Genomic DNA, 26733 nt, shown 5'->3' on the forward strand with positions numbered 1-26733 from the left:
TCACTGCCTGGTCTCCACTGTGCATGGTCAGTACATTCACAAGCTGGCAGTCAGTGCTGTGGTCGGGGGAGCCAGTGCGTGAGGCTAAGAGATGAACGCTGATCCGTTTAGTGCAGATGACGGCACCATCGGTGCCTATAAGGCTTGAGTTACCTTTAAGGCAATGGCTACCCATCTCCAGGTTCAGGGGGGCAATGGTTTCTTTTGGGGTGAGCTGTGCTATAATGTGTTGTCCCCACCGGCTCTTCCTATTGGACAGGCTGCCCATGTTCATAAGGCAAGAACTTCTGACTTCATGTCCAAAGCTGTTGCTCACAGTAACCTGTCCAGCTAGCTTCTGCACAGTCTCTGTGAGGCTGATCTCTGGCCTCTTGTCCTTTAAGCTCTGCAGTCTCCTTTCAGTATCCTCCAGTGGCCAAGAGCGACGGTCCTTCCTGAGGATCACACTGCTGGGCACAGATGTCAGGGAGGGGATGGTGGTTTGCTCTGAAACAAGGTTGCTGCTTTTCACTGCTCTGTTCACAAGGCTGCCAGGGGAGCAGTCCCCACCATCTCCGGAGTGGGGCCAGGAGACAGCAGTAAAGCTGTGGGTGTTCTTCAGTTTCTTGATCTCTGGTGACTGTGGCAAAGGCACTTGAGTATTGCTTGGCCGTAGGAAGGAGTTATTATGGAGCACTGGTCTGTATGAGCTGGAAGCCTGCTTACCTGAGCCAATGGCAGAGCCTTTTGCCTCAGGCCCAGAGCGCTCCTCAGCCAGTGCAGGCAACAGGCAGGGCTCCATCAGCAAGGAGGACATCACCCTTCCCGTGGCAGAGCTGGTGTCCTGGGAGCTTCGGAAAGGAAACCTGTAGGGCTTGGATCGGAGGCTGGAGTGCCGATAGAGCAGAGTGCTCCCACTGAGGTCCGGGCAGGGCTGGGCCAAGGGCAGGCTCGGGAGAGTGCTTTCACCAGGGTGCGTGTCACATAATGACGGTGGGTAAAAGAAGTAAGATTGCTGCGGACTGATCCCTGAGAGCAGCAGGCTGTGATCCTGGAAAGTACTCACATGTTTCCCCTCTATATTCCAAACAGGTTTCACCTGCTGCTGAGTGAGGTGATAGGCCCGGTGCTGCAGGACTCTCTCTGCCTGCGGGGTGCCTGACCCAAGTCTGAAGCTATTCTCCCGTTTGGGGCCTGGACTACTGCGTTCTGGCCCTGCAGAGGCCATGTAGAGCCATAGCACAGGAGGCGAACGCCAGCACAGAAGTAGTCAGTTGTTTACAGCATCTTTGCCGGCCTGCAACAAAGGAGACAGCACAAAAGGCACTGTTACCCTGGCAGAGCCCGTGTGGCGAAGCTCCCGGTCCCAGCAGGGGCAGGGGACAGCTCTGGGGTAAAGCAAGGGCTAGCGGGAAGAGAGTGGTTTCTCCCAGAGGCAGCCAGCCAAATCCTCTGTCTATGTTGTCTTTCAGGCAGGCCCTTGCCTCTGAGGCCTCAGTTTGGCTCCARGCAAGACAGAGAGGCAGTATCCTGTCCAGCTGGAGGGCTCATAATGCCAGCAGGTCACTAATGTTGTATAGTCCTAGCCAAACAAAGGCAGTGAAGTTAAAGGCAAAGTCAGCCACGAAACTCAGCCACCACTCAAAGGCAACAGACAGCCCCAGGCAAGAGTCAGGACAGCTACCAGGATGAGAGAGCCTGTCCAGCTGCTCCATCCCCGCAAAGGCATTCACACTTTCCCCTGCTCCCCAAACCTCACTACCCATTTATAGTAGAACAAAGCTGGCTATTTCTGCGGTCAAAATACAGGCTGGCCAAGTTGCACACAGACCACATGCTGCAGCCACAACTTCAGTAGTGTGACTTTTCCTTGCAGCCCAGCCGACTTGCTGGAGYGGAGCTGGCTGTGTGGACTGCCATCTGCCCCACCACCACCACCACAGGGCTCGAGGGCCAGGCCTAGCTCTGCTGCTGGATGGGGAAGAATACAAGCTGCTTTCCAGGCAAGATGAAAAAACACATTTCTCCACTTAGCTCCCGGAGGGTCTCCTGGGACTGGGCCCAATTCAAATAAAGAGCCCATATCTCACACGAAACCAAATGCAAGGAAGGACAACTTAACCTTACTTAGGCCCTGGGAAAAGTACTGTCCACACAAAAGCTTTTATTTTATAAATGAAAAGGACTCCTTGGCTGCCAGCCAGGGCTGCAAAGCAGCAATCACAAAACAGCAACTCTGGCTGCAAGGAGAGGCAGCTCGCCCGCCTGCTTCGGACCTGGCACGACAGCCAGAGCCCATTCACATGGGTTTGTCTCTCCAAAGTACTTTGCGCGCTCCACTGCCAGCTCTCCTGACTCCACTGCAAGCCCCCAAATGCCTGTTTGTTTGTTTTCCTAAAACCTCAGATCCAAAGGTCACACAATTATGTGAGAAGCTCAGCTCTTGCTTCTAAAAGGAAGAAGTTTCTTAATTTTGTGACCCTACAGAAAAGCTCGGAGAGAGCTGAGTGAATCTTAAACAGCTCAGGAACAGGAAGGCAAAATAGCAAGTAGGGCTATTCTAACAAAAAGTCTCATTACTTACAGCAGACTGGCAATACCATACCCATATTTCCTCTGAATAGCAATCCTACAGAAGAGTCTCTTGCAAGGAGCAACTGGCAGACCACAGAGCTGCACAGATGAAGCATCCTAAATCCTCCTAAAACCAGCTACTGCACCACACCTATAAGATCCTTCTGCCTGGGGAAAGGGAAAAAAGAAAACAAACCATGTGCCAGATATTTGTCTTGCTTTAACACATGCCTGGAGGGCCCCTGGATACTGCTGCGATAAGAATTCGTATCCTAAGCAGGCTGAATTACTGGCTTTCTTTTGCTTTGCACCTTTCAGCTCTCACAAGCTTGTACATTAAAAAGAAAGCATAAAAGAAAAAGGATAAGCAGAGCATCAACAACCACTTATTCTCTTAATTTTCTTGCAATACACACCTTTCCCRTCTGGAAATCAAGGCTGGCCTGCAGCAGTTAAATGGTAGCTACTAGATGCTAGGGCTGCTGCACAGCACCATGACAGCGACTCAGGCCCACCGCAGGGACAGACTCGCACGCTGCACAGACATACACCCTGCAGAGACCTCCCAGCAAGCCTGAACTGCTGCAGGAACCCACAAGACCTGCTCAACTTGTGAATCAGGCCCCCAGTCTCCAGTGTGAGCTCAAATCAGGTCAGCAGCATCCCAATCAGATGCTGCCGGGGCTGCTGCACAAGGTAGGAACACCCCACGCAGGATCCTACAGGAGCGATACGCCCACAAGGAGAGCTCTGACCCTGCCAAGCTCTGCAAGGAGGCAGGGAGGGGGTCAGGTCTGCTCCATGCTGTACCACCCATGGCTGCACACATGCTGTGCTGTCCAGCTGCCCTTTCTCACTTCAGAAGGTTGCAGGGACGTCTCCGAGATCCTGCAAACCCAAGGACACTTTATTCAGCAGTGCTTCTGGCCTCTCTCTGCTCTTTGTGACCAGGGCACCAGCATAAAAAAGAGCTTGTTGCAGTCATGCTTTGAGATGCCTGGTGCTAACCTCGCTCAGAGGATGGGCTCTCTGCCCTGCTCAGCACCACCGCCAGGTACAAAGCTGAGCAGGGCGACAAGTGTCCAAATCTGACTGACATCCAGCCTTGTTCAGCTGCAAGGCCCTGCAGCATGTTATGGACAGGATACCCTCAGCTGCAAGTCATCTTGCACTGCTTATTAGCACTTGTACGGTCATGCCAAGCATTCCCGCAAAACCTGATGCTCCCAAGGAAGACTCAGAGGCATCTCGCTGCACAAGTCATGGGGCAGCTATATCCTTCTGCAAGCTGCAGCCCAAAAGGGCTCCAAACCCTCTGCAGCTATAGCAAGAGGCACAGCACACTGCGTGGCCCCAGGAGTAGGAATCCCACGCACAGTGCAAAATTAAGCTGTAATGTGTTACCTGATCTGCACCCAGCAAACTCCGCAGTGTTGTGACATTCACAGCGATTAGCACAAAGCAAAGAGGCTGCAGCTCAGATGCCACAACCCGCACGGATCAAGTTTCCCCTTGGTAAATAAGTGACCTAAGCTTGGCTTCCACATACTGGCTCTCTGATGCACCCACACCACGAGCATACTTGAACCGCAAAGCGATCCTGGCAGAGCAGCAAGGGCAGATGTGAAAGAACAAAGCAAAAATAGGAGGGGGCCAATGAAAGTCCGCAATGTCCCCACCCACAGTTTGCTTTCACCGAGGACTCACCATGCCCTTTCCTAGCTTGGCCAATGCCTGTGCTCTCACCTGGCTACGAATGACCTTGCAACACTAGCCTCCAGTGAATATCACCCATATCTCCTCTCCTACAGGGCTTTACAGCTATGAATGAATCATCCTGCCATAAAAATAGAAGTGATTTGTCCTAATGAAGCTGTAACAAGGGACTTGAATCAGACAGCGGCATAGACGCAGCGGTACAATGCATGAGTAACAGCTATGCCAGCAGAAACCTTGTGTGGCCCTGCTCTRGAATAAGTGAAAACCGCAGCATCGATGCGCTAAGCATACAGGGTACCGCAGGGAGGCACCCAGGAGACGCCAACAGCGCTGCCAATGCGGAGATGTGGCTGCCGCCGCCACCAACAGCTCAGCAGGAAAAGCAGCGGCTGGAAACCAACCCCACAGGGTGCCGAATTTTCCCCCCCACACCAGATCAGTTTTGCCACAGAGGGGCAGAAGCGGCTGGACTGGCACAGGGCAGGGGGTACAAGGAAAGCAGCAGCTGCAGAAGAAAAAGGCAGGGCTTTTCACACAGAGCTTCCACACGAGGGATTATGCCAACAGATGGTAACTGCCGCTGTTTCCCCATGGAGTCCCAAGACCTTAGAAAGCAAGGGCAGGAAAGATAAAAGGAAACAGAAAGTAGAGTATRGCAGAAGGGAGAAAAAGAAAGAAAAAAAAAAAAGTAAACCAGCAAGATCAGAAAACAACTCAGCAGGACCAGAGATAAAACCCCCAGGAATGGCACACCAACTCTCTCTCAAGCATTCTTGATACTAAGAGATTGCAGAAACGTGCTTCCTTATAGAGCCAAAAAGTTCAAACCAGGTAAACTCAGAGCACATTATTATCCACTTTACAGCAAAACTTCCCAGCAAGGAAGTACAAAGAGGAACAGGCCATGGGCAGCCCCAGGGAATACGCCTGCGAAGCAAAGAGCTTTCTAAGGCACAGCTTTGCTCCTTGTGCCAGCTGAAGGACAGAAGGAAGCATAGCATGATATGCCATTCATCTCCCAGGAGGCTGTTTGGGAATTATGCCCATGTCCCCAAGGATGATGTGACATGCTAAGCATAACAGTGCCACTGACACACTGGTGCAGCAAAGAGAGGGGAGCTGGCTCAGCATGGCACAGGGTAGATCAGGATGTGCCAGGGCAGCAGCAATGGCTTAAGCGGTCCTTCCCCTCCCTGCCCTCGGCTCCTCACTCCTGCCCCAGCTCTGCTGTGCCAGCCTAGCCAGCTCTGATGGCTCACTGCAAACCAGCTCAGGGACCAGATCCTGACCTGGCCAGTTTTAACCTGGGTCTGGTTCCCCAGGAGGTCATGCAAGGAGGTGGGGGGCACCTAAACGAACTGGCAAGGACACACAGGGCAGCTTCTCTGGGCTGGCTTTGCTGCCAGAGAGGGTTTCTACAGCTGCAATATGAGCTGGGGTCAAGGCAAGACCAAAACCATGCATGAACCAGGACTACACATCTCTGACTGGAGCCATGGCTCTCCCTCATCATCAGGGCTCCTGTCCTCACTGCAAGGACAGCTCAATGAACCAGCTGCCAAAGTCAGGAAGAACCAGCAGAGACAGAGGCACCTTCACACACCGGGCTGCGGCTGCAAGAGCAGCAGCTGGAGCATCCTCGTGGCTCTGGGCAGGAATCACATCACCTGCCCTAAGGTAAACTGCCTCTGGTCACTGACCAGTAAAACTGGTCCCTTTACATTTAACTTGCCTGTGCCTCTGACAGTGTTTTGGTCTGGAAGAAGGTCATAGCTTGATGCAATCACTAGTTCTGCCAACCCAACCACAAAACAAGTGAGCGGGAGTCCTTTCTGGCTCCCATAACAGCAATACAGCTACATTTGTAAACTTTATTGCAGAAACGTGAGCTGGGAAAAGCCCAGCTCTACTCCCAGGGCAAATTGGCAGGGCTGGAGGTCAAGTCCAAGCATCATTACTAGTAATTAATGGAGTCTGGCTTGGACTTATTGACACACAATAACTACAGAGGCTAAAGATGTCACTGTTAAAGTGATCGTACAGCTGCACCCACTTGCAATGATTTAGCTAGTATCTTTTATTATTGCACAGCCTGCTCACAAGCTTTGGACACCAGCTAGAGTGTTGCCAAAGCCTTTACAAGTGTCACATCCCAAGCACGCAGGGACACTAACTGCCCTGGCCTTTGCAGTCCCCACTAAGCGTGTGTGGAAGAACAGAACTCCCTCTGCCCCAGTCCTCCTCGCAGCAGGCCATGCAGCACACTGTGCACACCTGCAACAGCAATGCCGCAGCTCCTCACACACTCATTTTTAAGAGAACTAATGAGTCCCTAAGAGCCTGGGTGTGCAGACTATACCTCTGTCATGCAAGTTTTACTGGGAAGGTTATTTTAAATGCAGTTGTGACACTCTTAAAATAACAAGAGCTTGCAAACATATGAGCTACAAGCTGACCTGATAAAGTGTTGCCAGCCTCAAGCATCCAAAAGTCATGAGAGGAAGACAGGGGGGCAGGGGGAAGGAGGGGGGAAGTCAAACAACTGTGATTTGCTACTATTTTATATACCATCGCAGGGCACAACTTCAGTCTGCCACTTTTGACCAAAGTTTGAACAAGAAAGTTAACAACAGTGCAGTATAAACAGTTTTTAAACCTCAATATATATTTCAAAGTAAGGATTTGGACTCCTTCAAAAAATTAAACAACTTTCAAACAAAATCAAACACATTGATCTAAAACCAATTTACTGAGAATACCTAAGCTGATCTTACACCTGGTAATCAGGTGCAAATCAGGTGTCACGTTTCAACAGCACAGAAACCATCCCTCATTTACATCAACTCCAGGAAACAACAAGCAGCCTCAAAACCAGTGTGCAGTCTCACACCGCCAGGTGAGATGAGGCAGCACACAAGACCACCTGTGAATTCCGGATAAAGAGCAGAGGATTCTGCTGGCCATGGGAATAAGCCTGTGAGGGATGCTAAGACAGCTCAAAGACAGAGCTACAGCCCAGCCTCTAAAGAAATGCATGCGGCACAGGGACCAAGAGCATGGCACGCTCCGTTACAAAGCGGTTATGCATCAGTCCTCTCTCTCAGCTCCAGTATTGTCCTGAAGAACCAAAGGTTAGTTGCAAAACCAGAGATATAGGATGATAACCAGTTTCCTTCCTAACTAGGGCAGACTGCAAAACAACAAGTTTTTGTTTGGCCACTCGGGTCAAAAAAAGAACACAGTGAGATGCCCACCCACTGTTGAGATGTGTCAGCAAATTCCGCATGCATCCAGGGATTACATTAGTGCCTGGCATTTAAATCTACATTTATGCTGTGGCTAGTCATTTTAATTCAATGGTTGTGGCTTTGAACTTCACCTCATGCTAAACAAAGAAWGTGTGAAGAGTGCATCACTTCCCAAAGCAATCCTTTAATTAAACAGAGAGAGGCTGCAAGAGCAGACCAGCTCCGGCTTGCGCTCTCACTCACCACACGATGGGGAGGGAAGTAGACTTTTTGGGCACCAGGGCACAGGACCAAGACACAGGAGAGCTGGATTCTAGTCATGACTTCACTCTGCAAACGCAAGCGAGCCCACACTCCTCCCTGCGCAGGACGGACACCTTCCTCCACACACACGGACTGGGCTGAGGAACGAAGGCTCAATCCATCTGAGTCCACAGGGGACTTTGCAGTTTCCTCACTGCTTTCAGGACGCCAGAGCTTAGTGTCAGATGAGGTTAGGGACTCCAGCATGATTAGGCAGAAAATCCAGGGCTGCAGCTTTGTCACAGAGGGAGTGCCCCAGGGAAGTCTAAAATAAAGGGCTGACTCAGCACTCGCCTCCAGCGCTGACCTCACTGTGACCGGAGAGCACAGCAAAGCCAGAGGCAAAAGGTCCAGAGCACGGAGCAAAATCTATGACAAGCAGCACAATGCTGCTCAGGCAGCCTTTGGGCAGACATCTCCCACAGCGTAAGGGCACTGTGTGCCCCTATGCACACGCAGGGAAGGGACTCACAGCCCTGTCACTTCTGGCCCCAGCACAAGACCCCAGAGGAGCGTGACAGTTGAACAGAAAGAGTCTGAGAATCACAAGCATTAAAACACTGCATCTCAGCCCCACAAGCTCCCAAGGCATTTCCTTGAACTTTCTTAGTAGTCTCCATCAAYATCAACTTCTCTCCATCAACAGAGCTCCCAGGCCTTCAAAGGAAGACCTACTGCACAGTGACAGCAGAGCCACAGCTCTGTACTCCTCAGCAATGAAGATGAGAAATCCCTGCCTTCACTCCTGCCCCTGTATCATAGTTTCTCATCCTTTTAGCTATAGGAGCAACTGTCAGTATCGCACTATAAACCACAGTGGGGAAATGAGTCTGGTTTACAAACAGCCAGTCAAAGCATGGGGTGTTTTATAGCCTAGACTATTTCAATTAAGCAGTCTAAAGCATCTTTCTGCTATTATCTCCACTGGTGGATCCAAGTGGATAGCAAACCAAAGAGACAGGGTTCTTAATCTAGCTTCACAACAGGAGAAGAGGTGTGGGGGAATTACACAGCCAAATCTAGAGAGAGTTTGACCCCCAGTGCAGGAATTGACAGGCTCTCAGCACAGAAAAGTCTGGTTTGAGACATCCTGGCCCACTCTCAGCCTTGGGCACAGAAATAAAATAAAGATGGGAAACTCAGGATGAGTGGAATAAGCATAAAACAGCAATATGTACCAAGGAAGCAGAACCTGCCTGATTAGCTCAAAACATTTCAATTTTCTTTGTCCCTCCTCTTTTCTTGATACCTTTTTTCTGAAACATACCTGAAACCAGAAGGAAAAGCCCCCAGGTCTGTTCTTCAGTATGTGATGAGGACCCTTCCCATGCCAATCTGAAAGCCAGTTTCCAGTACTTCAGAAACACACACGCACACCGCTGCCCTAGGAGGAGAGCTACAGCCTCTGTGCAGCCACATAACCTGGAAGAAGAACCCCAGTTTCCTCCTAGCTTGCCAGGGAAGGAATGCCAGACAGTACAGCCTTGACCGGGGAGAGAGGAAGATGCACCTGGAGGCACTGCAACAAGCCCACTGCCAGTCCCAAGCACCTCCATACAGTGGTGTCTCAGAGCTTGTGGGTAGAACAGCCATTGCTGAAAGCATGGGCAGAAACAGATTCAAGTTGGAAAAAAGCCATCAAACAATCCCAGGTCTGCCACACAGGAGGAACCCAGGAAACGCCAGTGAACGGACAGCTCAGGTAGTGGTGCTCAGCCAAGCCAGCATGGTAGCCAAGTCCCCAGACCCACACTGCTACACTTGGGACACGACACCTCCACACAGGCGTTCCCCACAAACAAGGCCCAGGGCACATTATCTGGGACTGTGGCATTTGGCCTTGTCAATGTCCTTCAGGCAAAGCGATCCCTGCTGGGCAGAGAAGGGCCACAGGCCTGACTGAAGACAGAGAAGGTCTGATTTGTCATGAATAAAGTTTGCCTAATACAAAACTTAAAAACTCCCATAAGAGAGCAATACAAGTATGGAGAAGTTTCACAATCCACTGGGTACAATTGCAAAGAGAGTAGAAAAGTTATTAGATAAAACTGCAAGCAGTGAAACATTTGACTGTTACTTCCTCCAAACTGCCTGAGTCAAACTCAGTCTCCAAGTGCCAGCCACGTTATCCTTGTGCAGCACACAACAGCCCAGGGCTCTGAGTGGGAGCCGCCAGACACACACGTTCGGTCCGGAGCACGTGGCAATGAGAAAGAGGAGTCACATCATTGGGAGGGTTCTGATGTGGAGCTGCAGGGCTGAACTTGTGATGCTCATGAGAAATCCGCAACCTGCCCTGTAACAGTACAGTGGGGAGCAGCCCCACACAGGCAGGTAGAAAGCAGACTGACACGGGACACCAAGGCTTCCCCCTGTGCCTGTGATTCCCAACCCAATTCCTGAAGACATTCAGGAAATGCTTCCAGGCTTGCCACAACTCTCCTTTTAGCAGCTCTGCCATTCACCTTTCAGAGTCATGGGCTCCTTTTTATGACAACGGAGCAGCCAGCCCAAGACCTGGATGGATGGATTAACAGCAAAGCTGCCTCAGCACTCCGCATGGATCCTGTTGAGCCCAGCACCCATCCTTACTAGAGCACTGAGTACCGTTAGGGACGCTCACTCAGCATAGCTAGCTGGAGAGCCAACTCCTCTTCCTCCCTGGTGGCTCATGCTGGAACACGTTCTGTTACTCATTTCTTCTAATAAAAAGATTTTAGGGTCAAAGATGCTACTGAGACTGTGTTCTGCCCCAGGAGCTGCCTCCTCTGGACGGGGACACACATGGGTGCCCCCACCACAGGTGGAGGAAAGCACAGGACGAGAGGGCAGGCTGGGGACCCCAGCAAGGCAGGGAGCCCAGGACCCCGCAGCAGCAGGAAGGGAGAGGACCGCAGGGATGGGGGGCAGCACAGGGGGCTCTTTGCTGTGGACGTGGGCCCCGTTTTAAAGGGGTCCTGGGGGAGAGGGCAGGGGCCCGTTCCTTAAGGAGGAAGGTAGCAGGGTCCCCGCTCCATCTGGGAGGAAGGCGCAGCCCGCTCCTCAAGGGAGAACCGGGGTGGGGGGGGGGCGCACTCTTTCTGGGGGAGGGATCCGGAGGCCTTAAATGGGGCCGGGGCCCGCTCCGCAGAGGTGGCCCCAAGGGAGGGGGAAGGCACTGCTTCCAGGAGGACCCGCTCCTAACGGGGTCGGGCGGGGAGGGGCCCCTCCCCGGGAAAAGGGCCCGCGCCACGGAAGGAGGCCTGGGAGGACCCCCGCTCCCAGCAGGGCCCCGGGGAGGGCCCCGCGCCTTGCGGGGGAGCGGGAGGGGAGGCGCGGACCCCCCTCCCGCCGCACTCACCGGCTGGGCGGGCGGCCTGGCCCCCCGGGCCCCGCCGCACCACCGCTCCCCGCGCGCCGCCACCGAACCGCCCGCCGTTACCATAGGGATCCGGGGCGGGGCCGCGGCGCCACGTGACGCACCCCGCCCGGCCGCGCGCGCAAAGGCCGCCGCCGGGACTACAGATGCCGGCATGCACCGCGGCTACCGGTCCGGCGCGGCCCCGCAGACTACAGCTCCCAGCACACCGCGCGCGCCCGCCCCCGCCCCGGGTCCACGCGCCCCCTGGCGGCGGAGCGGGGAGCCTGCGCAGTGCGGTTCCCCGGGCCGTCCCTGCCCCCTGCACCCACAGGGCACCCACGGGTGTCCCCTGAAGCAGTGCCCCGGCCGGTCCCCGCGTGCACCAGCACACAGCCCCGTGGCACGTCGGCAGCACCACCGCAACGCCGCCCTCGAGCACTGCTCCCGGGGGCACAGACCCTTGGTGGCAGGCAGGCACTGCAGCCCTGCGCAAGCAGCACCCGACCACAGCCAGGGCCGTGCAATCGCGATACCAAAGTGCTGGCACAGCTTAGAAGCGACCTGAAGTGCAGCATGCGGCAGCCAGTGCTGCTCAGAGCTCAGACACAGGAGATGCCCCCCACCTGCCTCGCAGGGCTAGCAGGAGCAGCGAGCGCTGGCTCAGCCCCAGCACAGTCACCAGCAAAGCAAGACCCGGAGGGAGCACAGAGCTGCCCAGCCTTGCTCTCCCTGCTGGCTCCCCAAGCACCAGAAGTGTGGCAAGAAGGCACTGGTGGGGAAGGAGTGCTGGGAAATGAGTCCCTGTTCAAGGGCTGAGAGCTGGCTGCTGACACAGCTCTGAGCCCAGCGAGTGAAATCTGCTCTCCCTGGAAGGCAGCACACAGAGGGGGACAGACGGGACACAAGACAGAAGAGCCAAAGGAACAATCAGCACCTTGTGTGACTCCCGCAGGGGACCTGCAGAAATACACTGTAAGGAGGCCTGTTATCAAGAGCTGGTTTCTTTAGATCTAGAAGCTCTTTCCCAGGAAAAGCTTCACATAGGAAGAGCCTCCACATAAAAGCTGGATGGGCTGGAAGGCTTTGCCCTGGGGAGAGTCTGGGTGCAGAGCTCTCTAGGCACGGAGTGCAGAGGGACTCCACAAGTCCTCACACAGACACCTCTCATTGCTGTTAAACCTAAAAGTCCAAGGATGCCACATTTGCTGCACATGGAACATTCTGGCCAAAGACAGCTGCCCCACTGCAAGGAGCATGTCCCTGTTCCTGAAGACTAGATCTGTCCTGGTTAAAATCTGGCAACAGCCAAGGACCTGAGCTGCTGGGCAGGGTCCCTCTCTGGGTAGATGAAGTTGATTTTGCTGAAGGTCAGCGCTGGAGCACAAGGAGGAAGAGTGTTTCTCTCAACCCACTGGAGGGTTTCAGTGGAGGCAGCCTCCCAGTGACCACAAGCTTTAGCTCTCAGTGCTGGTGCAGGGCAGGAGACAGGAGCACACACTGCTTGCAGGCACTTGCCAGGATCTCGGGGGACAGGTGACTTCCCAGCGCCAGCTTCCTCAGGTGCTATGCACAGGTGCAAGGAGGTGGATGAGCTTCTTGCAGTGCCGGGTGGAAGAAGGCCGGGGGCTGCCACCAGCCGTGGGCTGGGAGTCCCTGCTGGCCAGTGCAGCCAGCTTCTCACTGGCCCTGAGAGACAGCAGCACCTGTGGAGCAAAGAGAGGGCACAGGAGTCACAGACCAGCCCGGCACCTTCCCTCTGCCCCTCCAGTGCCGTCAGATGTCCCGCAAAAGAGCTCAGGGTCCCCCTGAGCACCCAGGCTGTCAGGATATGGGAGGGCTGGGCAGTACCTGCTGTATCGCTGGGTGCTGGCTGATGGCCCGCAGCGCAACAAGGGCTCCTTCCTGCACGCTTGCCTGGGGGTCCCGGCAGGCCACCTCCAGCAGGACGTGGGGGGCCTTGCTCTGGATCAGCAGGTCCCCCAGCTCCGCTGAGCGTCGACCCAGGTTGCCCAGGGCTGAGGCTGCGTTGCAGCGCGTCTTGGCCTGCACATCGCTCAAGAGTCTTGTCAGCCTGGGTACAGCCCTGCCTAGGGTCCCGGCTGGGGAGGACTCATGGTAAGCAGCATTGCCCACTGCAAAACTAGCTGCCTTGCGCACGTTCTCATCCCGGTCCGCCAGGCACTCCAGCAGGCTCTCCAGCAGGCCAGGCTGGTTCTGCAGCACCTGGGGAAAGCTGTGGCTGTGTCGGAGCAGGTTGCCCAGCAGATTGCAGGTTTTGGCACGTATGGAGTGTTCCCAATGGCCAAGCAGGCGGGTCAGTGGCTGGTAGGCCACACCTGAGCCCCCCAGGATCCTCTGGAGAAAGGGTAGGTGCTCCGGACAGACCCGGGCCACATGGGTCAAGAGGGACAGGAGGTTGGCTGTGATTGTGGGGTTGTCTGAAAACAAGACGGTTGTCAAGAAGGCAATGACATGCTCTGAGGCAGCAGCCTCCCTCACAGTTTGGTCTATGACCTGCTCATCACACACAACGAGGTGGCACAAAAGCCTCAAGGGGAGCTCCGTGCCCGAAAAGGGCAGATGGTGACAGCAGGCCTAGGAGAAAGGAAACACAGCAATGCTGAGTGAATTGTTCCCACATGTGGGCTGGAGAGCAGTTGAAGCTTAACCCCGCAGCAAGTCAAGCAGTGGCTAAAGGCTGCCAGCAGGATGGTGTGGAGCAGCTGACCTGCTCCAAGGGCTGCATGGCACCTGAGTGATGTCCCTGTGTGGGCAGAAATCTGCAGTGTTGGCAGGGTGTGAGACAGTGCCATGCATCAGGGACAGGAGGTGCAATGCAGGAAGATGTTTCCAAAGTGTGGAGGAGGAGAGAAGTTTGGGGCCAGGTAGCTGGGCACAGGGGAAGGAGGAGGGGAAGACCTCAGGGTACCTGCAGCAGGTGGGCAGGGATCTGGGAGTCTCTCACACCCTTCGTGACTGATGCCAAGGTGTCTTCATCCACATCCAGGGCAAAAGGGAAACAGAGGAGCTGGCAGGCCTGGAGCACCACAGCTGGGACAAGCTCAGGATCCCCGTCCTCCCTCACTTGCCTGGATTTGTTGGAGAGATTGAGCTTAACACAGATCAGAAAACAGCAGGGCAAGAGGCAGACAGCTTTCCTCATGCCAGGCACCAGTGAGAGACTCTGCGAATGAACCCTGTGGCTGTGCCCAGCAAGAGCCAGGTCAGGTATTTCTCAGCCTTCTGCGTACTAGTATCCAAGCCACTATCAGGTGCCGAGCTCTGCCCTTCTCAGCCTCCCACCACAACTCACGTCTGTGCCAGGCATGCCAGGAAGCGGGGGGACAGCAGCGTCTTCAGCGTCTCCATGAGGACACCGCAGGGCTGGGCGAGCTGAGGCAGACACTGGTGCGACTCACAGGTGAAGACGAAGAGAGCCAGGCTGAGGAAGAGCAGGATGCCTGCAGGGAGAACAGCACAAAACTAGGGAAGGCTGCAGAGCCTCCTCTCTCCTGTCTGCCCAGTGCTCCCCATGCTGCTCCGGGGTTGCTTCTGCACTTCCCTGTCCAAGAACAGACAGCTCTCTGGGAGGTGCCCCATGGCAGCACCCACAGTGGTCACTTTTGCCAGCGTGAAGCATTCCCATAGATGCCCTTTCTTGTTTCTCTGCCCCTGGCCCAGCTGGGCTCCTGCTGACTTGGCACAGTGTTGGCCAGCCCAACCTTTGCTCCATGGAAGAGAATAGCAATGCTCAGGAGAAGTCCCTTGAGCCCCTCTGGCCACAGGGACTGAATGCTGATGGGGATGGACATGTGGGCAAGTCAGAGGGCAGGATGTGGGGCTGGGTCCAAGAGAGATGCCCTGTGGTCCCCTGGCTCCTACCCTGAGGGGAGAGGAGGTTCCAGTCCGGCTCTGCCGCAGGGTGACCTGCCCCCAGGCTGTCTCCTTCCAGCGTTGCATTCTCACTGCCCACATGAAGCACCGCAGCAACACTATGCCATACAACGCTCCACAGCTCCGAGGCAGCAAAGCCCGGTTCCACGACCATGTCCTCCTAGTGATGGGGAGGCAGGTGTCAGGGGGCTTCCTAACCCCCTGCTCTTCTCTAGGGCTTTGGTCCATGCGCTCACCTGCCCCATGATCCTGGGGAGGTCAGCGCTGGGTGGACCAGGCAGCCAGCAGCCCTGCAGTGCCTGCTGATGTTGCCAGTCCCAGGGCATCTCTGCCCTTTCCCTCTCTGATGTTCCCATGAATCCCCCTTTCCTGCCTCTCACCCTCTTGCAAACCCTCCAGAGCTCCACCAGAAACCCAGGAATGCTGGGTGACTTTCACAGGGTCACACAGATCAGCCAAAACTCCCCAGTGCCCTGGTTTGCCTCTGCCTTCATCACTGATCCAGGTTCAGGCCTTTCTGCCCCACACCAGGCCTTTGCAGGGATCAGGCAAGGGGAGGGGGGCAGGCCAGTACCTGGGCAAGGAGCTTCAGAAGGAGGAAAAAGAGCCCGTCATAGATACCAGCACCCATTGGTGGGGGCAGCTGCAGCTGTAAGAGAGGGTGTGGGATAGGTTGGAACTGGGTGCTGGGTCTGAGGGCACATCTCTGTCTGCACACCTCCGCAGTGGTGTGACAGCACAGCCCCCCTACTCCTCTGTCCCTGTCCCGTACCTCAGTAGGTGCCGTCAGCACGTTCATCACTGCTGGCAGGATCTCCTCTCCCCTGAGCGCCATGGTCAGCCCATGCTGACTGAGCTGTGTCAGGAGGAATGCTGCAGCACCCTGGGGGAGCAGGGAGAGCTCAGCACCTTTGGGACTTTTTCTTACGCCCACTCAAGACTGACTCTGCATCCCCCTCCCCAGGCCTGGACCCCCACAACCCTGGGTGAGGAACAGTAGGACCCAGACGGGGTGTGGGGTTCTGCAGGGCTCTAAATGGTGGCTCTGGCTGGGTGGACAGACTCACCACAAGGGAAACGACAGGAGACCGGGTGATGATATCCATGGCCACAGTAACCACCTCCTCGAGCCTGAAATACAGGGACCAGGAGACAGCTGAGCCCTTCTTCCAGCACTATGTTCCCAGGGCTTCACATCCCACAGAGCAACAGCATCCAAACTCCCACCCACCAGTGCTGGGAAGCAGCCACCATGCAGGGCAAGAGCAAAATGTGGTTCACAGCACCTCCTCATCCATTCTGTGTCCCTAGAGCATCTCCAGCACCCAGCCACACTGCCCAGCAGCCTGCCCATGCATCAGGATCAGAGGGATTGGAGACCAGAAGCCCAGCTCTGGGCAGGGCATAGGACAGAGGCTAGCTCAAGGCAGGGTTCATCTCCTCTGCTATGTCCCTGTCCTGGTGTGAGGTGGGCACAGGTGAAGGTGGGTGTTTACCTGGGAGGGGAGCCCTGGAGCTGCAGGGTGAGCAGGGCCAGCAGGTGCAGGGAGGCCTCGCAGGCTGCCCCCTGGGCCACATCCGCCATGGGGACCTGCCAAGGGAGCAGGAATCACAGGGGGGCACAAGGCCGGGAGGGAAAGAGGGCATGTGTCTGGGCCCTGCAGGGAAGATGGTACCTGCATCCTCCAGGCAGGGCTCCCCCAAGCTCTTCCCTGCACATGTCCCCCAGTCTGGTCTGTGTTTTCCCCTGGCAGGATCCTGGCTCAGCCTTTCCTCTTGGTCCCATCTCTTTCCCACACCGCCTTCTCCAYACCTCCCTCTTCAGCCCGCACTGGCCTGGTCCCACTGCCTGAACCAAATATACTCTCTGTCCATCCCACACCCCCAAAGCCCCAGAACCACTGGTTTCTCCTTGCTCCATTTCTTCTCCCTCCCTGCTCAAGTGTCTCTGCCCATCACTACAGCCAGCACTGGGTCACACTCCCTGCAGACAGCTCTCAGAGAAATGTGCCCTGCCCACCTGCACTCCTACCCCATCATCAGGGATGAAGCAAGTCCTACCTTGCCCTTCGAGAGCTGCATGAGGGAACCCCACACTCGCTGGCTCCTTCCCAGGTGCTGGCCCAGGCTCGGGCTGGCATGGCAGCCAGCATAGAGGATCTGTGAAGCAGAAGGGGAGAGATACACACCAGCCCCCGGGGACAGAGGTGCAGCTACTAGGCCTGTCCCCATCAGACCCTGTGGCTACCATGGGCTCAGTTACTCAGTGACTGACACCACAGAGACGGGAGTCATTGAGGGYTGAGCCCACAGTTCCCCCTTCCTGTGCCCCCGACCCCAGACAAAGGGACCAGGTGCCTCATGGATAGCCAGACAGAYAGCCCAACAGGGTGCACGGACAGCCAGATGGATGGGGCTGTTACCTTGAGCACATTCAGGGAACAGTTTGGGTGCTCGAGCCTCCCCAGCAGCCTCCCAAGCTGCTGGCTCTCTCCCTCCATGAGCTTCTCAGCCACCTCCTGAGAGACCTGCAGAAATCAGTCTGGTTTTCACCCTGAGCACCCTGAAGTATTGCCCAGAATTAGGCAGCATAATAATAGCAACAAATTAACAACTAAAGAATGCCTCTGCTCCCTGCACGGTGCCTGCGTTCACTCAAGGGTGCCCATGTGCCATGACCCAGCCTTGCTTTGACACACAGTCCCTGAGCTAAGCAAGGTGAGATTTCTCCTCTGCCTCCCTCCTTGCTGATTCAGGGTTGAAATTAAGGATCAAATGTATTCTTGCTTTCCTTCATTTTCCCTCTTATTTATTGTCCATTCAATTTCAGATTTCCTACAGTTCATATCACTGTCATATAAGAATTCACCTCTTCTCTGCACTGACTTTTTCATTATTTAGTCCATCCCACAGTTCAGATCCTAAGTGTGAGTCTTTTAATTGACCTAGGAGTCCTTAGATTCTCCTGGAGCTCAGCTCCTGCCTGGGAAGGAGCAGCCTGGGAACCCCAGGGGATCCCAGTCCTGCAGCCATCAAACCTGGAGAATCCCAGCCCTGCAYTCTGCTGCTCAAAGAGATTTTGCTGCAAAAGGTCACTGCTTCTGCGAGGACCAAGGACACCTCCCTGTCCTTCAAACAGAGACAGCCTGACCTGCTGCTTGGCTTCCCGACACGCGTTCCTCCCCAGGGGGATGCTGCAGGCAGCAGCCAGTGCAGCCGTAAAGAGATCTGCCACATGCTGGCTCTGGTCATGGGCTGATTTGGGCTCCATCACTGCACCTGCAAAGGGTAAGAACTCAGGAGACATGTTCCAAGGGTGAGGGACATCGAGGGGCTGCAGGATGGGGCTGGGGAGCAAGAGAGGAAAAGTCAGGCTTGGGAGATGAGGAGAGTGAGCTCTGGGATTGGAGGGGAGGACAGGAGAGCCCTGGGTAGCAGGGGTTTGGGGAGCTTGGACAGAGAAGCTTTGGGGGGAGATCATATAAGAGYCACCCCTTCCTGGCAATGGTGCTGCAGTGGCAGTCAGTGCTCCAAGGAAGCCCAGGGGCTGGAGGGAGAGGGGAGACCCTCAGGGAGCCCCAGGAGAAGGTGASAGGCTGCTACCACCACTACCTTGCAAAGCAGGCTGCTCCGAGGTAGATCCCTGGAGGAGTCCATTCAGCAGGGGCTGATGCTTYTCTCTCAGGCTGGCATAAAAGGGGGCAGAGATGGAGGGGCACCTCGCGTCCAGGCTCTCGCAGAGCAGGGTGAAGCACTGTGGGAGACACAGGGGCTGCTGTCACTGCAGACGGAGGGAGGGAGGGGAGAAGGGTGATCGGGGAGGAGGCTGTGGGAGGAGAGCTGATATGGGAGAAGAGCCCATGTYGTGAAGCCACAGGGACCAACACCCTTTCCAGTCACTCAAGTCCCCCGGTTGCTGCATGGGAGCCGCAGGCAGCTGCACACTGGCTGAGGGAGAGGTACACACAGGCACATAGCCAGGGAAGGTGCCCCCTCAACACCTCAGGCATTCCTTTCTGCATGCAATCCCCCCAAAACCCCCAGCGGGTAAGATAGCCTGCCCTGCCACCAGTGTATGAGACCCCCACAGCTGGGAGGAGGGGTCCTTGGCCTGTTCTCCTCCCAAAACGCACAAGCAGTCCCACAGCTTGCGTACCTGGTGGGGAGGGTGGGGAGAGTCCCATGGGAGAGAGGAGGCAGGGGCACCCTTACCAGGAGGCTTTGCTGGCAGAGTCTCATCTCACTGTCAGCTGACTGGGCCAGCAGCTCTGGCAGCAGGGCTAGAAAGCGGCTGGCACACTCCTGGAAAGCCTGCAGGCTGGGGGAGGCAGGAGGCAGCGGGGGCAGAGAAGAGCAGAGAATCATGGCCCCTGCTTGGAAGGACAGGATCCAGCCAGGCTCATACTGCCCTGGCTAATGGAGCAGGCAGCACACTGCGCTCTGTAAGCCAGGGCCAGCAGGCAGCGCATCTGAACTCCGTGCTTTGCCTCCTCCTCCCTTCTCAGCCCAGTGCCTCAGTCTCCCCACTGATGGAAAGCGATCCTCTGCGAACACGGTAATATCACACAAAGTGCTTAGTCCATGATGCTTCCCCACGGAGATAGCTCCAGGCACAGAGTAGGAACACCTCCCTGCTGCCCCAAGCTGGGTCCCCACAGTGGCCACAAGGTGGGAAGAGACCTCAGAGCACACTGGGTTGCTGCAGCCTCCCTACCTGCCCTTCTGCTGGCTCCCCTCCAGGCAGCACTCACTGCTGAAATAAACTGTGGTCACCATGACAAGGTCCGTCAGCACCACGATACACCAGGGCTGCTGCAGAAGCCAGAGAGAAACAGCACATGGGAATTTTCCACTGGCCACCTTGACACAACTGTGGTGGGGTCTTTCCCTGTCAGGACCTCCCCCTTCTGAAGGGGGCCTGGAAGAGGCGACAGTCCTGCGAGCCAGCTCCAGCAGAACACAGGGGCCTCCAGGAGGCATCTCCCCAGCTCCCTCCTGGCACTAGCATTCTGCAGTGCTGGAGAGAGCCGCACACTGTCTGCATTCCCACACCCACCTGCTTGGTGTTACTGTTCTCCAGGATCTTCTTGGCTAAACACAGCAGGAACAGAGGCATATCCAGCTCTTGGCAAAAGTGGTGCAGAAGCTCTGAGTCACACTGGGTAGCCAGGAGGTTGCCCACAACACGGAGTGCGGGACGGAGATGGGAAGCTCCCTCCAGCATACCTTCCAGCACCTGGGCATGGAGAAGCCAGAAGGGATCATGATTAGCAGTGGTTATGGCTGAGGATGCAACAGTGTCTCTGCTGGCTGCGGGGCTGTCCTCCACCCGCTAAGACAGGGGAAAAACAGAGGGCAGATGGCCAGCTAAATGCATGGGACAGCTCCAGTCCCTGGGGAAGGCAGAGAATCTCCTTTCTGGCTGAACTGGGGGCTCTCCCAATGCCCCCAGTCCAACCTTGGGAGAGGAAAAGGCATTTGTGCCTGGCTCAGAGCCCCCAGTGCTAGTTGGCTGGGTGGGTCAGCCATGGCTCACCTGCTGGCTGGAGTCTGCAAGGCGGGCCTGGACACGCTGCCGGAAGGCCGAGTCCCTCAGGAGGCTCAGTGGCGTGCTCAGCTGCATGGCTGAAGGTTCTGTGGCCTCGATCAGGTGCTGCCACTCCTCATCACTCTCCAGCTCCTAACCACAGAGGAGAGAGGGCTGGTGTCACGGGCCCTGCCTCCCCCAGGGTCCCTGTATCAGGTGCCAGGGATTGGGCCCTGCTGTCTTCACCACAGGACACCATCTCACCTCGCTCTCCAGGTCCACAGTCTCAATGCTGCGCCTGCCCCGGGACTCTGCCCTGACAGGACCAGGCTCCGGAAGGGTCCCTGGTCCAGGAAGCTCTTGTTCGTAGTCTCGAGTGATGCTGTGCTCCCTGGTCACAAAGACAGCACAGTCAGAGAGCTGCCCTGCCTTCCCTCCTGCCTCCCCTCACAGCCCTGGCCCTCCCTCACCTTGCGCGTGGAGGAGGCTCCCCCAGCTCCCACTCTGCCATGCTGCTCCCTCCTTGCAGGATGCCTGTGTTTTTCTCTTTGGCAGCAGCTGCTGGCTCTCCTTCCCCAAGAGCTGCCTTCCCAGGAGCTGCTTTCGGTTTATGCCCTGGGCATCTTTTGCCAGGGTCCTTCACAGACGCAGTGTCTGTCTTCAGCTGCCCCTGGGTGTTGACAGAGATTTGGTCAGGGCAGGGCTACATAGGCAGTCAGCTGAGCCCTCTACACCCCACTGCCCTGAAGACCTCACATCCTGCCTTGTATGTGGCTGATACTCCAGCTTGACCCATGTACCTGCTGTCCTCCCCAGTAGGTCCCATTTCCATGCCCTCCTTGGCCCTGACTGTGGGGTACAGCCGGGGGAACCCACACATCCCTCCACCTTTTTCCGGGCCTCCTCAGCCATCTTCTGCCGGGCCTTTCTCAGGATCCTGGACTGGCCACTCCTGGGGGCCAGGGAATGGGCTTGTTGCTCCTTCAGGGCCTGCAGCTCTGGGGACAGCTTGGTGGTGAAGGGGTTTGAGATCCCATGCTCTTCTGTGTCATCAATCACTGGGGAGGCAAGGGGAGGACTCTGTCAGCAGCTCTCCCTTGGGACACTGGGAGAGTGACCAGCTCTGGGACCTCAGAAACCCCAGGGGACCCAGAGCCACCCCAGGGGCAGGAGTTAGGAGCTGGTGCTTGGAGGAAGACTAGATGGAGGAGACAAAAACCAGGGTGGTAAGAAAAGCAGGGCAGAGCAGTGCTGGCAGCCTCCCCCATGGCAGCAGGAGGAGGAAACAGATTAGATCACTGCTGGAAAAAGAGCTGGTACTCACCAGTGACCCGTCCGGCAATGAAGGGGTGGGAGAGCAGCTCTGGCCACGACAGGCGCTGACGGGGATCCTTCATCAGCAGTCCCTGCAGGAAGCTCTGCAGGGCAGCACAGTGCCAAAGGCACCGACACACACTCAACATCTGCTGCATATCCTCCAGGGACACAGTACACCCATCAGTCTCCCTCAGTGAGGACACCCAGGACTCCTGGGTTCTCTGTCTGGCTCTGGGAAAGAAGCGGCCCTAATACTTAGGGCAGACAGGCCATAGGAAGACACCGTCTTCCCTTCCAAGCCCATTAAGTCACTCCTCTGCTGTTTGTCTCAGTTTCCCCACTTATTGAGGGACAGCAGTGATATGGATCTCTCTCCTAGGGGGGCCACCCTCTCATCCCTTCACTGTGCTCTGAGATCCCTGTTAGGGGACAGAAAACCTAAGACTGACCTATGAGTGCAGCCAAAGAGGCTTTCCCATTAATGGATCTCCCCCTACAGGCAGGACCTTCACCCTTACCTTGAAGACTGGGCTTATGGCATCGGGCCATTTGACCGGGTCCTTGACGATGAGGCTGACAAGCTGGAAGATGCTGCTGGTGTAGAAGGGAGGGGTGCCCACAAACAGCTCGTACAGGATGCAGCCCACGGACCACAGGTCAGCCGTGTGGTCGTATGGCCGTTCCTCCACCAGTTCAGGGGACATGTACAGGGGGGTGCCCTTGATGGAGGTCAGCACCATGGTGTGGATGCTCATGGCACGGGCAAACCTGCTCGGAGCAAAACATGAGTGGCCATTTAAGGCTGAAGCCTCCACTGCAGCCCCCAGGAAAATCCCTATGCACTAACCAACACTCCTCTCCCCTCTGTAGTCCAACAACTCCCATCCCTGCCAATTCGTGAGTATGCACAGAAGCCAGGTCCCCTCCCACACTCCCTCTTCCTCTCCAACACCCAGGACACCTCTCAGCTGCCCCAAACCCAAGTGTCCCCCTCGACTGGCCCCCAGCACCCACCCAAAATCGCAGAGCTTGATGATGCCGCCTTTTCCCAGCAGGATGTTCTGGGGTTTCATGTCGCGGTGCAGGATACGGTGGGAATGCAGGTAATAGAGAGCAGAGACCAACTGGGCAGCTATGGTCTGGACCTGCCAGAGATGCGAGAGACTCACCCTGTATCCCACAGTGCCCCCAGTCCCCCGCCAGCACAGCCATGGGCTCCCCCACAGCCATTGGCTCTCCAGCACCGCCCCCTTCCTGCCCTTGCCCTGTTTGGGGCAGAGACCATCCCCAGCCATGTGTCAGCTGTTCCTCTCTGACCCACAGGAGTGGGCAAATGGCCACAGCAGCAGCCTCGTGCTGTGGCTCTTGGAGAGCAAACAGGGAAGCCGAGGTCCCTGCCAGACCACCATCCCCCAATGCAACCTGGCTCCCTTTTCATCCTCTCCAGAGGCTCTGCCAGGTAAAGCCTTAGAGGCACCTTCACCTTCCTGATGTCCCCTGGCCCACAGCAGAGATCTGCTGCCTGACAGATGATCCTGTGCTCTTCACCCTGCAAGAAGGCTTCTGAGCGGCCACTGCTGTGAGAGTCACCTGGTCCTCGGGCAGACTCCCATCATCCTCCAGGATCTGGAAGAGCTCCCCCTCTGCATAGTCGGTCACCACCACTACCTGGAGAGAAAAGCAGCACAGAGGGATCAGGCGCTCACCCAGCCACATCCCCACCATGTCCCGGGGACCAGAGCAGAGTGAGACAGGAAACCAATGTGGGAGACACTGCGCTGTCAGGAGCTCACAGGGCACAGCCAATCAGCTTGGGCTGGTCTCAGGGGCAAGACAGAGCCCCTGTGGTCGCACTGCAGCAAGAACCAGTCACTTAGCAGTGCCCTCACGGCCCTCCTTCTTATCTTGGACAAAGAGCAGAAGTCAGGAAGAGTGAAGGAAGGGGACAAGCTCATAATGGTATTTTCAAGCCCAGTAGGAAGAATCACTCCTTTTAACTTGTTTTTATTCTGTTACCTGATAACTTTATTTGATGCCCCCGGTTCCTGTCTCATAAAAGTCTTCGGTTCTTCCCTACTCAGCCTCTCTACATGTGAGTTTAGATGCATGAAAAGTCACAGTTTCTGAAGATCCCACCCTCATCCTGCAATTCCAAACCAGTCTCTTCCATCAGACAACCCTCAGCAGCTCCTTCACTTCTTCGCATGACCCAGTGTATCCCACACAGCCCAGCTGGGTGCCGGCTCCCCACCCAGCACATACTGGAGGGTTCTGGAAAACAGTGACTACCCACCAGTCTGGACTCCCAGTCCTCACTCAGGCAACCTCCAAGTGAGGTCCCTGCATGTTCCCAAGGAGGGAGGGAATGTCCTGGGGGCAAGGGATCCCAAAGTGGCCACCATAGGGAATGGAGTAGGCTGGTGGCAGGACTGCAGTATTCAACATGAGTGGGGAAAGAGGGCCAAAGTCAGCAGCTGTGATCAAAACAAACCTAGCTTGCTGGAAGAGCTGGTAGAAGCCCTGGGAAGGTGTCACCAGAATCTCCTGAGAAAGAGGTCCCTGTGACAGCGAGGGCCAACCCATGCCCCCCTGCCCCATCAAGCAAAAGCAYGTGCCCTCAGTTGACCCCTTCACCTCCTTGTCGGTCTCAAAGCTGTCAAGCATCTGGATGATGTTTGGGTGATGGAGGCCTCTCATGATCTCAATTTCCCGCTGCAGGTTCTTCAGCTCCCTCTCTGACCGCCCAACCTTGGGGATGAACTTCAAGGCCACCACCTTCAAAAGTGGGCAAAGCTGGGATCAGACTGGGATCCTACCCACCCTGGCAGAGACAGCATTTAAGCCAAATGGGATTTCACATTTTCCAGCTGAGCATAGTGAGCAACCCCTAAACAAGACATTTGTCCCACTGGATCCCTTGAAGCTGGGGCTCCCCCCAAAGCCCTTGCACATCAGCAAATGTAATCAGTGAGTGCAGACAAAACTTGAACACATGGCACTTCCAGAAACAGTCCAAGCATGGGGCAGGACCTAGGGATGCTAGCGGACAGTGAGCTAAACATAAGCCAGGAGTATGAGCTGGCAGTGAGGAAGGCTAGCAGCATCTTGGGCAGCACTAACAGGAATGTAGGCAGTAGATCAAGGGAAGTGATTATTGCCCTTTACTCGGCAGTTGTTGGACCACATCAGCAATACTGCAGACATCTTTTGGCCCAGAAGACATTGATAAAATGGAGTTGGTCCAGCAGAAGCCACCAGGATGGTTGTGGGGACTGCAGCTCATGGTGTACAAGGAGAACCTGAGTGAACTGTGCTTGATTAGCCTGGAAAAAAAAGGGCTCAGGGTATCCTAACAGCAGTCTTGCAGTTCCCAGGAAGAGATAAAAAGCCAGGATCTTTACAAAGATACATGGTGGGAGGATGAGAGACAGTGGTCATAAATTGAAACAGGGGAGGTTCCAACTTGATAAACTGAAAAACTGTTCAATCCAAGTACAGTCAAGCACTGGAACACCAGAGAGGCTGCGGAGTATCTGTCCTTGGGGGTTTCCTAGACCCAACTGGACAAAACCCTAATCTGAATTCAGTGCTGGTCCTGCTTTGAGCAGGGGATGGACTGGAGACTTTTTGAGGTCCCTTCAATCTGAACGACTCTGCGCCAGCAAGGGCTGACCAGGAATATCAGTGGAAACATGAGTGCTGAGCCCTGCAAGCCTGGCAGGGCCCTGGAACTGAACAGCCCACCAGAAATCAATGCCCAGCCCCGCATGAAAGACCTCTCAGCTTTCTCCTCTGCCCCCTTTTTCCTCACCTGGGCACTGTATTTCCGACGCCCCTTGTACACTCGCCCAAAGGAGCCTTCACCGATCATTTCCAGGACATGGTACTTCTCCATTGTGGGCATTCAAGGAGGGGGGCACCAAGCTGCCAAGGCAAAGCGGCAGTGAGAAGGAGCCCTTCACCCTCTGTTCTCTCATCTCGCCCTCTACCACAGGCTGCAACAGGGTAATGGGCAGGGCACAGCCCTCGGCCAGGCTGCCTTCAGCAGCTGCAAGCAGGGACCAGAGATGGGCTCCAGCATCTCTGAGCCAGGAAGGTAATGCCRCACCTCCTGCTGCTCGTGTGCCTGGCACTGCCACGCAGGCTGATCCCGAATCCCCTAGGCCCACCCTGGGGGATCCCCTTCCCCAGCCAGCCTCCTCCTCAGAACTGCATGTTCAGGTCTATTGGTTTCCACTAGGATCTACCTTTCCCCAGACGGCATGCATCCACTGAGATCCACCCACACCCACTTTCCCAAATGGGGCCGACTCTTCAGGATCCACACTAGCCCTCCCATCTGGATCCATCCCATAGGATCCACCCACTGCCCTCCTCAAATGGGACCCACCCCCACTGATCAACCAAACCGGGTCACACTTCTACAGGAGTCTCCCCCATCCCGTCCGCTGTCCCAAATTCCAGCCATTTCCACTGGCATCTCCTCCTGCTGCCCCTCCACCAGTGGCGCACACCCCTGGGGAATCCACCTCAATCCTGCCCATGAGCCCTAACCAGCCCCCGTGGGAGTCATGGGAGCCCCACGGCTATTGTATCCTCCTCGGTCTCCCACAGGGATGAGATCCAGCATCCAGCAAACTCTGCCATGGGCCCCACCTCACCTCACCTCCCCACAGGGACCCCACGTGGGACCCACCGCGCTGCCCCACAGGGCCCCCCCGCAGGGCCCCCCGCGGACCCACCGCGCCGCCCCACAAGGACCGCGCGCAGGACCCACCGCGCCGCCTCACAGGGACCCCGCAGACCCACCGCGCCGCCCCGCAGGGCCCCCC

General features: G+C 56.0%; 1 protein-coding gene across 5 annotated transcripts; it reads right to left on the reverse strand.

Moving 5' to 3' along the window:
- Positions 1–1203: 1203 nt before the first annotated feature.
- Positions 1204–25824, reverse strand: STK36 (serine/threonine kinase 36). Of its 5 annotated transcripts, none has more exons than XR_003255520.1 (27): positions 25713–25824; positions 24536–24676; positions 23492–23569; positions 22916–23046; positions 22420–22669; positions 21909–22002; positions 21473–21642; positions 21055–21254; positions 20849–20975; positions 20594–20737; positions 20114–20293; positions 19772–19869; positions 19270–19375; positions 18670–18811; positions 18209–18336; positions 17481–17585; positions 17119–17217; positions 16554–16648; positions 16125–16188; positions 15830–15940; positions 15632–15706; positions 15046–15217; positions 14477–14624; positions 14093–14252; positions 13012–13758; positions 12098–12866; positions 1204–1276 (listed from the first exon to the last, which is right to left on the reverse strand). XR_003255520.1 is itself a non-coding variant. In XM_026077990.1 (27 exons), exons 1-26 carry the CDS (start codon positions 25803–25805, stop codon positions 12720–12722), a joined length of 4005 nt encoding a protein of 1334 aa, XP_025933775.1. In that variant the 5' UTR covers positions 25806–25824; the 3' UTR covers positions 1206–1276; positions 12679–12719. The 5 variants fall into 5 exon arrangements, 1 of the variants encoding a protein (XP_025933775.1); XM_026077990.1 differs by having other exon boundaries at positions 1206–1276; positions 12679–12866; XR_003255522.1 differs by lacking the exons at positions 19270–19375; positions 19772–19869.
- Positions 25825–26733: the final 909 nt, after the last annotated feature.

Source organism: Apteryx rowi, unplaced genomic scaffold (genome assembly GCF_003343035.1).
Source record: "Apteryx rowi isolate R43461 unplaced genomic scaffold, aptRow1 scaffold_47, whole genome shotgun sequence".
NCBI classification, from domain to species: domain Eukaryota; kingdom Metazoa; phylum Chordata; class Aves; order Apterygiformes; family Apterygidae; genus Apteryx; species Apteryx rowi.